The following is a 12,973-nucleotide window of genomic DNA, read 5'->3' as shown; positions in this document are numbered from 1 at the left end:
TGTAAAACAGCTGTAATGTCTCTATTTTTTCTCACACTCAATACATATGCTTGAAATACATAAAAAGAGAAAGTCCAAAGTATCAAAATGAAATAAGCCAACTAAGGACTACGTTATCTGCAGAATATGCCCGAGCACTTGAACTAAGTTTGGAGGAAATTTCTGCAAAAGATACAGGTAAATAAATAGTAATAATAAATTGAGCGACATTTCTTTACATTTTGATGTCATGCAGGGACATATTACTGGGTTATAAAAGACTAGGACTGTAAAAAATTGATGTTTGCTTTTTTTTGTAACCAGTTAAGCTTTTTACTTTTGTAGAATAGCTTTTTATATCTGAAATTTTGCTATCAATATTGATTAGACATATCCAGCACATTTAATGTGAATATCATATTAGATTGCTAAGTTGTTTCACACAATAATTCTTTAAATATGTGATCAAAATACAATTTTTGGGCAAAAATTTATTGTTTTGTACATGGTTGGTTATATATATACATAGTGGAATACAAACAGAAAAGTATTTCAGTTGAATATAAATTTTTAAAATAAATACCCAGGTAAATACCCAATTTGGATATTTACCCAGGTACATACCCTAGGTATTTACCCCTAAAAATAAATACCCGGGTATTTTATATCACTAAGCGTGAAGCAAATCATTGAGACGAAAGACCTGTTGCCATTTTTCTTTTCTTGAATATGAACAAGTAAAAGTCTGGCTTTTGTTTTTAAGGCTTTTTCTTTAATCGGGGGATTTAAAATGTTTACTTTTGGTAATTTTTCCGCAATCTGGCGCAAAATTTTACGGATTTTTTTTGTTCAAGCCTGATTGTTAAACACGCGTTACTTGACATAACTTTTATTTTACAGGTAGACCGTGCAATCAGGGCGATGCAGCTAGTTTGATAATATTTTTTGGTAATGTTTGACATGCAGGAAAATGCTTTGTTTTGACAAGGCTGAACTGGATTTGGTAACTTAGCTGCTTTACTGGAAAGACTGTCATTTTAGGGTAATGGAGAAACAAAAAAGTGGTCAACAGCTTAATGCTATCTATTGGAGTTTAAGGTTAATCCACTGGAGTTAGGGTTAAAATTTCAACTATCAAAATATCACCAAACAGGTTCATTCAAATGTAGAAACAATTTTCACCCGTCATACCATGACGGGTAGTTTTTTAGTAATAAAATAAGAATTAAAAAAACTTCTGAATGTTTTTCTTTACTTACTGTTGGATGGAGTATTGCTTATTTCATTGTAACAGTCTCCATGTTGCCATTCAAATGATTCTAAAATATTCACAATACCTTGTGTAAAAATATATATATAGAAGAAAGATAATTAATAAACATACAAGAAACATAAAAGGGTGCAAACCTTCTCTTGCAGAGTTGCATTTGAAACAGTAATCTCTTCTCTTGAAGTTACTCATTCCACACTAGAAAGTTTAAAATGCCTTATATTTCTTATTATGTTTCGTTTGATGAAGTTTTGGTTAAAACACATATATGTTTAAAATTACAGGCAGATTGATCTATCATACAATACTTAAGTAAAAATTTATTATGCTTTTTCTGTTAATTTTTATTACAGGACAATAAAACATAAGCAAAATTTTGTTATAAAATCATAATGTGTTGAAGCAAGAAAAATAAATATATTTTCAATAAAAAAAAATCTAATGTATTGTACATACTAAAAATAGAATAACATAAAAAATTTGTTAGCACTTTTTGAAACATTTTTTATGCTTTTCCGCAAACAAACTACTTATAATAAGTGGCAAATAACTGCTGTTAAAAAATAAAATTGTTGCAACATAAAATATCATTCTACTTTATATAACACATAACTGCAGAACTTGGAATGAAACCACTCACAGTGTACGGCAATTTTAAAAACAACATGTTTATCCTAAAAGTTCACATAAAAATTTCTTGATATCAAGTGACTAAAAAGTGACAGGAAGTTGCATGACTACAAATGGTTAACCAAAAAAGATACATCCCATGAAGTGAAAACTAAACACTTGAATTTTCATTGCATGCAATTTTCAGTGAAGTACATGTATGCAATGTTGGCATCTCAGCGTGGTGACCAGAGCAGAATAGCCCGAACGTAGTCCCACATGTGTGGTAAGGGTTGACTAAAATGGACACCCAATCTAAGGTGTGAGGCACCGTGCTGATACATGGATGGCATCAGTGTTGTATGATGTCTTAAACGGTCCCTCAAAGAACTGGACGAAACCTCATTGTATTTAGTCTCACACTGGTACAGTGTGGTTATGGGGGTGTTGACTTTTTACCACCTCACAGTTCCTACCTAGCTCCTGTGGAGTGGGAGGCTGGCTTGAAGCAGAAAACCAGCAATCTAATCTTGCTGCTGGATGAGGTGAGGGTCTGCAACCCACCAACTTTGAAGTAAGGGGGCAGGAAATACTCAATTTTGCACAAAAATGCAACAGGCGCAGGCAAGAGAAGGGGGAGGCTGGTACAGGAGGCGAAAGCCACTGGGCCAGCACTTCCCGAGAGGGTAGGAGAAACCAAACATCTTTCATCGGAGGTTTCAACTCCTTCCCTTGCACAAAATGCTTTTTCTTTAAGAGTAAGGACAGGTCAACCACAGTCCTATGCTCAAGCAGGGAGTAAGTTTATGACGGCTGTTGTGAGTTAAACCTTCTCACAATGACATTGAACATATTCAGCTGATCATTCTAAGAAGGACTGTCTTGATTCTTTCTGGGGATTACATGCTGAAAATGCAAAAGGCTTCTTAATAAAAATAGTATTAGGAAGGCGTTTAGTCTTCTTATTGGTCATTGCACCTTAAAGCGGCACCTTGCTTTAATGGGCATCAATAAGGATCCAACTCTTTCTGGGGTTGCCTCTTTCTTGAGAATACTGTTGCTCACATCATGTGTGATGCTGAAGTGTTTTTTGCCGATAGGTTTGAACACTTTGCTCGTCATTTGCTTGAACCATAAGTGATTAATAACATTTCTATTAGATGTTCGTTGAATTTTGCTTCAGCTACTGGTGTTTAAAGACTTCTATTTGGGGATTAGTACAATAGATCTCTGGTCGCAGTGCTTGGTTTGGTTGAACCCCCTTTCTTTCATTTAATTCATTCATGAAATGTTGGCATGTTTCTACAACAAATGTTTTTACTCTTACATGGAAGAAATTAAGAAATTATCTATTCAAATATTTAAGCTATGAAAAGCTAATGAAAATATTCTATTAATCGTCAAACTAAAAAAAACATTACACAGAAAACAAAAAAAAATTTGTAAAAGAAGCAATTTCTAGCAAAATACATTAAAAAAAAAGTTTCCAATACATTAGCAGTTAATTCCTGCATTAATTTTAATACTAAATGGATAATTTCCATAATTTTCAATTCCTTCACAATCTACAGAATTTGTGGATGATTTCACCATGAAAATCCACCTACAGGCCTAGGAATAATAGGGTTCGTACACACTTCTTTAAAACAAAAGTAAAGACTTATGACAGGGGTCTGGCCAGAGGAAATTTGGGTCTGTTAACGGACCCTTCACAAAAATCCGATCATCCAAAATGGACCTTTCACAAAATCCTGACAAACAAAAACAGATCTTTCACAAATTATTTATTGAAAGAGCAATTCTGAGATCAAAATAACATATTTCAGTGCATGAAAACGATAACTTTTGGAACCTTTTCTAAAGTTAAATGAGAGGGATCAGCTTATACAAAATCTGCTAATCTTGCAAAAAAAAAAAAAAAAAAAAAAAAAAAAAAAAAAAAAAAAAAAAAAAAAAAAAAGCTCCTGGAAGCGATAAATTACTACTACGATAAATTACTACTACGATAAATTGATAAATTACTACTACAGCCAAATAAATATAATGCTTGTTTGTTTCTTCAAAAGAAATTAACAGCTGAAAGTCTGTTTAGTTTATAATTTTGCTTGTTTGTTTTATGCTGCAGTGTTGTTGTAAACTTTTCTGAAAAAGCATCAACCTTCTCTGAAAAGGGTGTTGTAAGCACTTTTGTCTCAGCTCATGATTTAATAAAAAATAATATAAAACGAAATGAACTTAGAACTGCAACTGAGAAGGATAGTAAGGGTGGGGGAAAATGTGATCGCTTCAGATAGGGTTACCAACTTCAAACTTATCGCCACTTAGCATCTGGTGGTATGGTGTGATGTGATGTTTAACTGTTATTTTGGAAGAAAGTTATATGGGTTTGATCGTTCAATGCTAAAGAGGATAACTAAATGGCAATAATTTTAAAGATTACATTTCAATTCATTCGCTGATAAATGCTTTTACTTATTTATTTTCTGAAAAAGTCCTTAAACTGCATTTTCAGAGAACTATATAAGAACACCACTGCTAACAACAATTTGATAAAACAAACAAGCAAAATAGTTATTTGTCGCTTGCGTCAGAGAAACAGAGAAACAGTAACGCTTGCACCAATATGCTGTGTTATTTTGATTTTAGATTTGCTTTTTGGGATGACGAGTACCCATCATTCTCTCCCCGCATCAGCAGTTCATTGCAGACAGTTTTTTCTTTTCTTTTTTCCCCTCTGCTGACTATCTTTTTTTTTTCTTGGCGGACAACTTTTTTTTTTAGTGCAGACAGATCTGTCTGCAATAGTTTCATTGTCGGCAACGATGTCGCTGCCACTGGGATTTTAAATATTGTGTTATTTTTTAAAAACATGCTCCACTTCCTCCCGCCTGGGTTACGCAGTGCTATGTACGCCACTGCCTACAAAGCCTGAAATATTAATTTTGAATGCATCAAGGATCGGCAAAAGAAGACTTCAAATCTCAACATAGTAAAATACCACAGCGAATAATCCTGAAGCAAAAACATCGTTGGTCAATAATCTTACTTAAATATCAAAAAATCAAGCTAAAATATTGGAGAATTTCAAAAATAAGGAGAAATAAACCATAAGGGGAAAAGCAAAAGATTGGCAGAAAAGTGGGAAAGTTGGTAAATCTGAATCACATTACACACAATAATTAATAACATTAATGCAAAAAAAAAAAAAAAAAAAGCCTACAGAATGGAAAATGCACTGCATAATTGCAATGCAGATTGTAAATTACGAACTAAATTTACCACAGCTGTTTTGTTTTCAAAAATTCATAAATTTACAAGTTTAAGAAGGATTTAAAAAAAAACATGGTTTATTCTCATAAAGTTTCTCTCAATGTAATACAATAGGGCAAAAGAAAAAAAAAAGTGTTGCAAAGTTATGTGCATTCGCCAGATAAAGGGGAATCGGTCCTACATTATATATATCAACTTCAATAAGCAGACTGTCTAAGTTGACCACTGAAGTACTGCACCGCAAATGGGTCAACTTACACATATTTCACTGTAATAAGACAGCATTCGTATTATCTGAATAGTTTTTCATATTATATATCTTATTCTAGCATTCAATGCAGGGCCAGGTTTAGGGGACGGCAGGCGGGGCTACAGCCCCGAGGCCTCAACAATAAAAATTTTTTACAAAATATCCTAACTTTCACGGGTCAGTAAATTTTATGTTTTTTCTCCCCTATACATTATAGTAATATAAAAAAATAAATAGCAGTAACTTCAGGATGTATTTACTATTAAAGTGCTGAACGATAATATTGGATATATACATATATATCAAAATATTCAGGTATATATCAAAGTATCGGATATTTTCAAAAATATGATCTTTTCGAACCCTGATTAGGGGCCTCCACTCCTTCGTTGCCCGGGGCCTCCACACTTCTAAATCCGGCTTTGATTCAATGCATGTTTTATGGTGTAACGCTGATATTCTAAACTCCGTTTTAGCGGAAGTTTAAACTGGAATCACGGCTCAAGATGCGTAGCCGAAAACAACCATAATCTCCATTCCGGTTTGGTGTTAAAACTCGGTCATAGAACGCCCACTTCAAGAGCTTGGCTTGTGACCGGGACTTCAAAGGTTTAAGCCTAGATTTCCTTCCCGTCATTCCTTAGCATAAACGAAATGGACGACGGCCATTTCGATTATTTTGAGCTTGCCAATTTGCGAATGCTAGAAACTATTAATACACGTTCGCTCAACATTCTTGATGTCAAAGAAACAACTATTAATTGCAAGATTTAATCTGAATCAACATTCGTTATAGGTGCAATCAAAAAGTGTTGCCTAAAACATTAATGCAATGCTCAGCAGAATGGTGCGAAAAAAATCAATTTTTTCTCGAGTCACTGTAGCGAGAAAATGTTGTGATTGGTGAGCATATATATATATATATATATATATATATATATATATATATATTTGAAATCTGATATCTTCCAATTGCATAACAGGCCTGAAAAATTGAAGAAAATGAGGAATTCCATGGTTTCTTTGTTTTTTAAACTTTTGCCTCAATTAACAACAAAAACGTTGCAAAAGAATACTGCATGAAAAAAATAACTATTTGGGGGGGGGGATTAGATGTCACTTCTGGGAGAATATCTTACAATCCCAGAACACTTTTGTTCATTACAAACTATCCTTTATCAAACAATTTTCGTAAACTTTAAAGTAACGAAAACTTAATTTTTCTTTAATGCAGCATTGATCCAATCTTAAAATGCTGGTCAAACAATTTCAAAACAACAAATAGTTTTTTAAACAAATTCTTCCCAGAATTAAAGTCATATAACGTCACTGCGGAGCTTTAATAATTGCTAAAGTTTGTTTTAAATTTGTGAAAAATGTGACAAAATAGGACTGGGGGGGGGGGGGATCCTGAGAAAATCAATTACTTTTCTTAAACAGTAGTTCCTGTTGCAACTTTTTTGACTCAAATCAATTATTGAAGTAGTAAGGTATCTTGTCCAATTGAGAGACCGAATTACACATATCATTCCCAGACAGAAAATAGCAGAATGAAGCTGAATGTTCCACAAAGTTTCAATGGGTAACACAATAAGATCTAAACGAATTTAGAATTTTCTTTGTTTCAAATAATTATAAATAAAATGGGTCATGGGATTTTTAAATGCAGAAGAAATTACTATTACTAGTGTCATGAAGAATGTAACACATTAATGTGGAAAAAATATTCCCAATGGATGAAATAACATTTGATTTTATGCTAGGGAATGTAACTATAGAAGCAATAAGAATGTGACTTTATTTTTGCGTACAAACACTCATATAATTACATGATAGAGGATGAGAAAGAGTTTTGAAAAACAAGCGTTTGTAAAAATTAAGGTGTGAATAAGAACAAGGAATTTTAGATGATAAAAATATAAATTACTTGTTCAACTCTTAAAAAGGACTATGTTGTTGAAAAAGAAGTTCTTCACATGGAAAACAAATGCAGGGCAAAATGCAGTTATGAATTTGTCCTAGGTCCTTTATATTAATAAGTTTGTCCTTTATATTAATAAGTTTATGGATTTTAAAGACAATAGATGTTAACAAATGTTTCACGAAATGGAACAGATGGAGGGGGAAGGGATCGGGTTCTAAAGTCAACACACTGTAACAAGTTTTTAATAATATTGTAAATTATTTTTATTATCTATCGGTTTTTAATCCTTTTCTTCCTTTCTTGTTTTTTTTTTTTTTTTTTTAATTAATACACGACATAGAAGAAAATATTAAGCTTCTATATTATTCAAAAATATTTACTATAAGACACACAAGAAAAAAAAAACATGACTGACAGATTTTCAATATTAGAAAGAGACTCTTAATATATTAATCAGTAGCGTATCTAGGGGGGGGGGGGGGCAACGGTCTGCTCCGGAATAGCACACAAAGTGTATTTCAAAGTTGATAAAATAAATAAATTTTAATTAACTTGATGAAGTTTTTCCCGATTTTTTAAAAATTTTATTTAACCAATTAATTGTTAATGAAAACAAAGCACAATTATGCACTTGGACGGGACACGTTACATATGCATCTAGGGCAAATTTTACATCAAATTTATTCGTAATTAAACTTTTTTTAAATTACAACTATAGCTACAATGCCAAAATTAAAATGAGTTTTTTTCTGAAAAATTGCACGAATTTCATTTACATAAAACATCTTTTTCGAGGGGGGGTGGTGGTAATTTACAACCCGGTCCAGATGAAACTCTTGTCAAGAACGTGACTATATTATTAAATTAGTTTTTATTTCATCTTGATTAATAACAAGATGAAATAAACATTTAAGTAATAACATGATGAAATAAATTTTTAAGTTTCTTTCCAGAAACATTTAAAAAGTGCATTGATGTCTTTAGTCTAATAAAAAAATAATTGCATGAACTAGATCCATTTTGCTACTCCTAATTCTTATGTCAATCATTTTTCAGCGTGCAAATTTAGTTACCACCTGGAATACAGTCAGGTAGAAAATGTCACGTGAGTCACTCTACCCAATGGCGACAGCCGTCACATTTGTACTTCAGTTTAAACTTGGCTAACGTAATTTGTGCTTGAAACGACTTGGAGAATATGCAACGCGTTCGAAACTAATTTTTCCTTAGGTCTTGGTTTTGGGGAGTCGAGTTTTATCTACGAGTTGTAATAGTATTGAGAATACAGCCGTAAGAAATCTTTTTAAATCTTTCATAATCTTCAGTTTCCTGAATAACAGAAAGGATAATGAATACCCCCCCCCCCTCCAAGAACAACTAACTTATATTATTTACTACAAAATTAAATTACTTACTTTAGGGCAATCCCAATCAGCTTTATTCAACATATAACGTTCAGCTCCAAGTAAGTCTTTGGGAATACTATAGTGAAGACTTGCTCGATTACTGCCTCTGAATATAACATTACCCTGTAACACAATACACAATGCAATTAGAAATCAACATAATTTAACATATTCCGGTACACCACAAACTCGTCAAGGAGGGGGTGAAGAAGCTGACGGATAGATGAAACTCCACGGAAAACTACGACTAGATGAGCGACATGCAATTTTCAATGTCCAGATCCAAGCAAAAGAAAATCCCACATTTTCAAAATCTGTAGCGAAACTTACTTTATCTCGGAGAGGACACTGCACGAAACAGTTGAAACTACACAAAGCATGACTAAATATTGAAGACTCAATTCTACAAAACTGTTTAAAAAAAAGCTGTTTTTCTGTTTCAAAACGAGCATGGGGGAAAAATTGGAGGAAATTAAGAATTGATAAAGTTTTATCTTGAGCTGTACATTCTGAGTTCTAATACAAATTATTGTACATGTTTGTATTAGAACATATTTTAAACAAAAGATCTCTCTACGAACATTTTTTTTTTTTTACATTAGCCTTAAAGGCATACATGACAATAGTTATGAACACAGAATGTGCTTTACTTCAACACACAAGGATTTTTTTCATTGTTTTCATAATTTTTAACATTGTTCTCCAATTTATAACTAATTTTACACTAATGCTTATTCATATACTTTAAATTATTTTTTCTTAAAATTAACTCTACGGTTATTGTCCAACAGCAATTAATGGAGAGAAAAAAAAAACCTTTTTGTAAATGAAATGAAAATGAGACAACCAAAACCTAAAATACAGGAAAAAATTTGTACACAATGCAACGATTTAAAGGTGTGGCATATAATATGCACAAGTATGTCTATACATATGCAAAAGCAAAACTACTAATTATTTAGATCTAAAGATTAATAAAATAAAAGAGGGATTTTTTGAATTTTCAAAAGTTAACTCATACTGAATCTAAATAAAGCATACATATGCTATGCATAAATGTAGCATGTTTTGACACATAAGTAGGGTCAAATTTCTTCCAAATAGAATGCATTTAAAGGATTGCACAAGTTAAAAAAAAAAAAAAAAAAAATGAATGGTCCAACATTAAAAAATTATAAACTTAATAAACATATATACCTACATATGTGAGTATGTATAAGTTAAATTTGTTTTCAGGCCAGTTAGGAACAATCAGAGACTTCCTTTTAATGAAGTCTTACAATGAATAGTTTATTCCATGACATATTACAGTTGGTGTTAAAAATTGTATATGATTAGGAATCCTAATCATCAATTATTATGTGTTCAGGAGAGCAACAGGAATCCTTATTTGAGTGAGTACAATTCACAAGCATGCATATTCTGAAATAAATTATATGCTCTTCCAGGTTAGGTTACAATTGGGATTTTCATAATTGTGTAATCAAATAATGAAGTGGAATTCTCACTTCTCTCTGTTCACACTTGTCATCAATCAAAAATTAGGAGATCAATGGACCATATTCAAAACAAAAAAAAAAAAAAAAAAAAAATATTGTTCTACACAGTGACACATTTTTGCAAGATAGGCAGCTAATTTGCCTTTTTTCCCAAAAAATGGTCAAGAAATTTTCCATAAAAGGTGATCCTGCTAGTTGGTCAAGATTTTCTGGTCATCTCTAGATGACTGCCAATAATCTTATGACCTCAGGCACTCACTAGTTTCTGCACACAATTGCAAAAGCTCCATAACGCAATCATGGAAATCCCAATTATAAATCATGGAATCCCTTGCAAGTGTTATGCAGCCTAACCTCCGAGCATATAATTTCTGACACATGGTAAATCCATCCATCTCCAATTTTTGCTGATTGTTGACTACTATGGAAAGAAGAAATGGGATTATCCATTCCATATTCTAAAAGTGAATAGTGAAGATGCACTTTTATTTGGAAAAAGGGAAATTATTCATGAAAGTGCTAATTTTATTCAATGAAAATGTGCTTTAAGTTTAAAAGTTAATTAAAATGTATGTTACTTAGTTTTGTGTGTGCGATAAAATGGGTAATTTATTAAGAAATTGGGAACATTTTTTGAACAATTTTATGCAACATTACCAGCAATAAGCATTTTAGTTTTAAAAATCATGTACTCTATAAAAAGCAAGAAAATCTATCATTGCTGGTTTGAAAAAAAAATCTATAGATTCAAAAATAATTACAGCTGTAGCAGTTTCCAAATTAGAACTTGAAACTGAATTTTGAAGTAGAAGTAAATGTTCCCTTGAGTTCTTTTTGTTTCAAAAAAAATTTTAATTTAATTTATGAACTTTTTTTTTGAGCAATCAGTGTACTATTATATCCCATAATTAGCACCAAAATATTTACTACTTGTTGATATAAACCTACAATTTTTCAGTGAAAAAGGCTTAACACAAATTAAAGGGACCAATAATATTTCCCCCTGTCAAATAAAGTAGGCAAAACACTTTCAGCATCATAAAACTTCATTAATTCACTAAATAACCTACTTGTAGGAAATCTAAGATTTTATGAAAAAAATTTACACTCAATGGGATATAAGTTAAACATCTCTAACTAGATTAAGTGCGACAAAAAATATATTGAACTTAAAAGCATTTTTCCAGGACTTAAAATATTATTCTGAGTTAATTGGTTTTTCATGAGAAGTATTTTTGTGTAAAACAGGCACTAGGGGAAAAAGTAAGGTGGGAGTGACCAAAATTTAAAGTGGAATTCTTTTAGAATTGAAGTGGGATTTTTTTTTTTAAATTTTAGTTTATAGCTGAACAGTGAGCAAAATAAAGGCATATTACATAGCACAAAATTTATTTGACGAGCAAAATGCTGACAAAATGAATAAGCTTTGAAGTAACAAATTATTGCCTTGATTCATATCAAAGTTTCTTGCAATGTCTGATACATGGGCAATGTTCTGCTTTTAATCAATTACTAAATGGTAAGTGAATGATAAACTTTCAATCAACTTTTTAAAAAAAAAGCAAAAATGGCAATCATGACAAAGAATTGTTTTGATGCAAATTTAGCCCAAAATGAGTTTAACCCTCTGACGGTCCTGGGTCATGAGTAAGATGTGTGATATTCTTCCCCCATAAATTTTTTTTGGAGTAACTTGCCATGTAAATCAAGTGCCCTACCTTCTATCAATGCCTAGCTACCACCATGAGCCTCCGACTGTTTGACATCGAACATTTAGCACTAGGAAGATAAGTGTAAAATGCTTTTGAAACATGCTCACTAGGGCATAATAAGGCATCGAAAACCATCAATGAGTTAAAAAACGCTTGGTTTGTGGGCAACTACGATCAGACTGTAAACTCTAAGTTCCAAAGGTGCTTGAGCATTCAGTGAAGCAAAAGAATAACAAATGAGCTAATCTTGATATTTTCTTTCTGTTTCTTTGTGGCTAAATTCCTAGATTCTTCTGTTCATTGATAATAGTAAGATGGCAGTTAAAAATTATTGTTATTGTCTTCTTAAAATAAATTTGAAAGATAGAAAAATTTGAGATAAGAAATTTTGCAATCTTTTTGACTATAAGACCGATAATGGTGAAAAGCAAGACAGCATGCTAAAGGATCTTTATTGAGTGGGATTTTAGAGAAAATGTTGGAATCGTGCATTCCTGCTCCTTAGCGCAAATTCTGTAAAACATTTTCTTTCACATATAAAAAAATACATAATACACAATTGTATTTCTATCTGCTACCTAATAATTAGTTTCCGTTTTAATTGCAATACAATCAACTTTCCTTTAAAAAAGTAAAATAATTCATTATATGCAATAAATTACTTTTCGGCAAAATAAATGAGTTATATCAAGCCAGATAGAAAGTGAATTTTTTAGATTTTGAATCTACAGAAGTTTTGCTAAGTGATACCCTTCTGAAATTAAATTTTACTCATCAACTAACTCATACAAAAATTAAGGCTATCACTACAGTGTACAGTAGTACTATACTAATAATGTCAACTTATACTCTATGTGTCAAAGCAGTGGCTATCATGTAGGAAGTGACCTAATTCATGTGAGGGTTTGTCAGTTGCAATCAGAATAAGAAATTTGGAAGTGTAACAATAATGGAAAAGTAGACCTACCTAGTAATCAAGAATAAAAAAAGTTTTTTTTGGCAAGCATACTACTGACTCTGGCATGAACTTTCAGTACACCAGATGTGATTCAAT

At 31.9% G+C, this 12,973-nt stretch overlaps 1 protein-coding gene across 2 annotated transcripts in view; it reads right to left on the bottom strand.

The window, feature by feature from the left end:
* LOC129229761 (RNA-binding protein 5-like) overlaps positions 1–12,973 on the bottom strand; it is a 76,062-nt gene that overhangs the window by 25,298 nt on the left and 37,791 nt on the right. For both annotated transcript variants that reach the window (XM_054864135.1, XM_054864138.1), the window contains 3 exons: positions 8,718–8,831; positions 1,387–1,447; positions 1,239–1,298 (listed from right to left, as the gene is read on the bottom strand). In XM_054864135.1, the coding sequence (XP_054720110.1) occupies positions 1,239–1,298; positions 1,387–1,447; positions 8,718–8,831 (235 nt within the window). The remainder of the gene's footprint in view (positions 1–1,238; positions 1,299–1,386; positions 1,448–8,717; positions 8,832–12,973) is intronic.

The sequence above is a fragment of the Uloborus diversus genome, chromosome 1 (assembly GCF_026930045.1).
Source record: "Uloborus diversus isolate 005 chromosome 1, Udiv.v.3.1, whole genome shotgun sequence".
Taxonomy (NCBI): Eukaryota; Metazoa; Arthropoda; class Arachnida; order Araneae; family Uloboridae; genus Uloborus; species Uloborus diversus.
The sequence above is the reverse complement of the archived record's forward strand: the minus strand, read 5'-3'. Positions and strand labels throughout refer to the sequence as shown.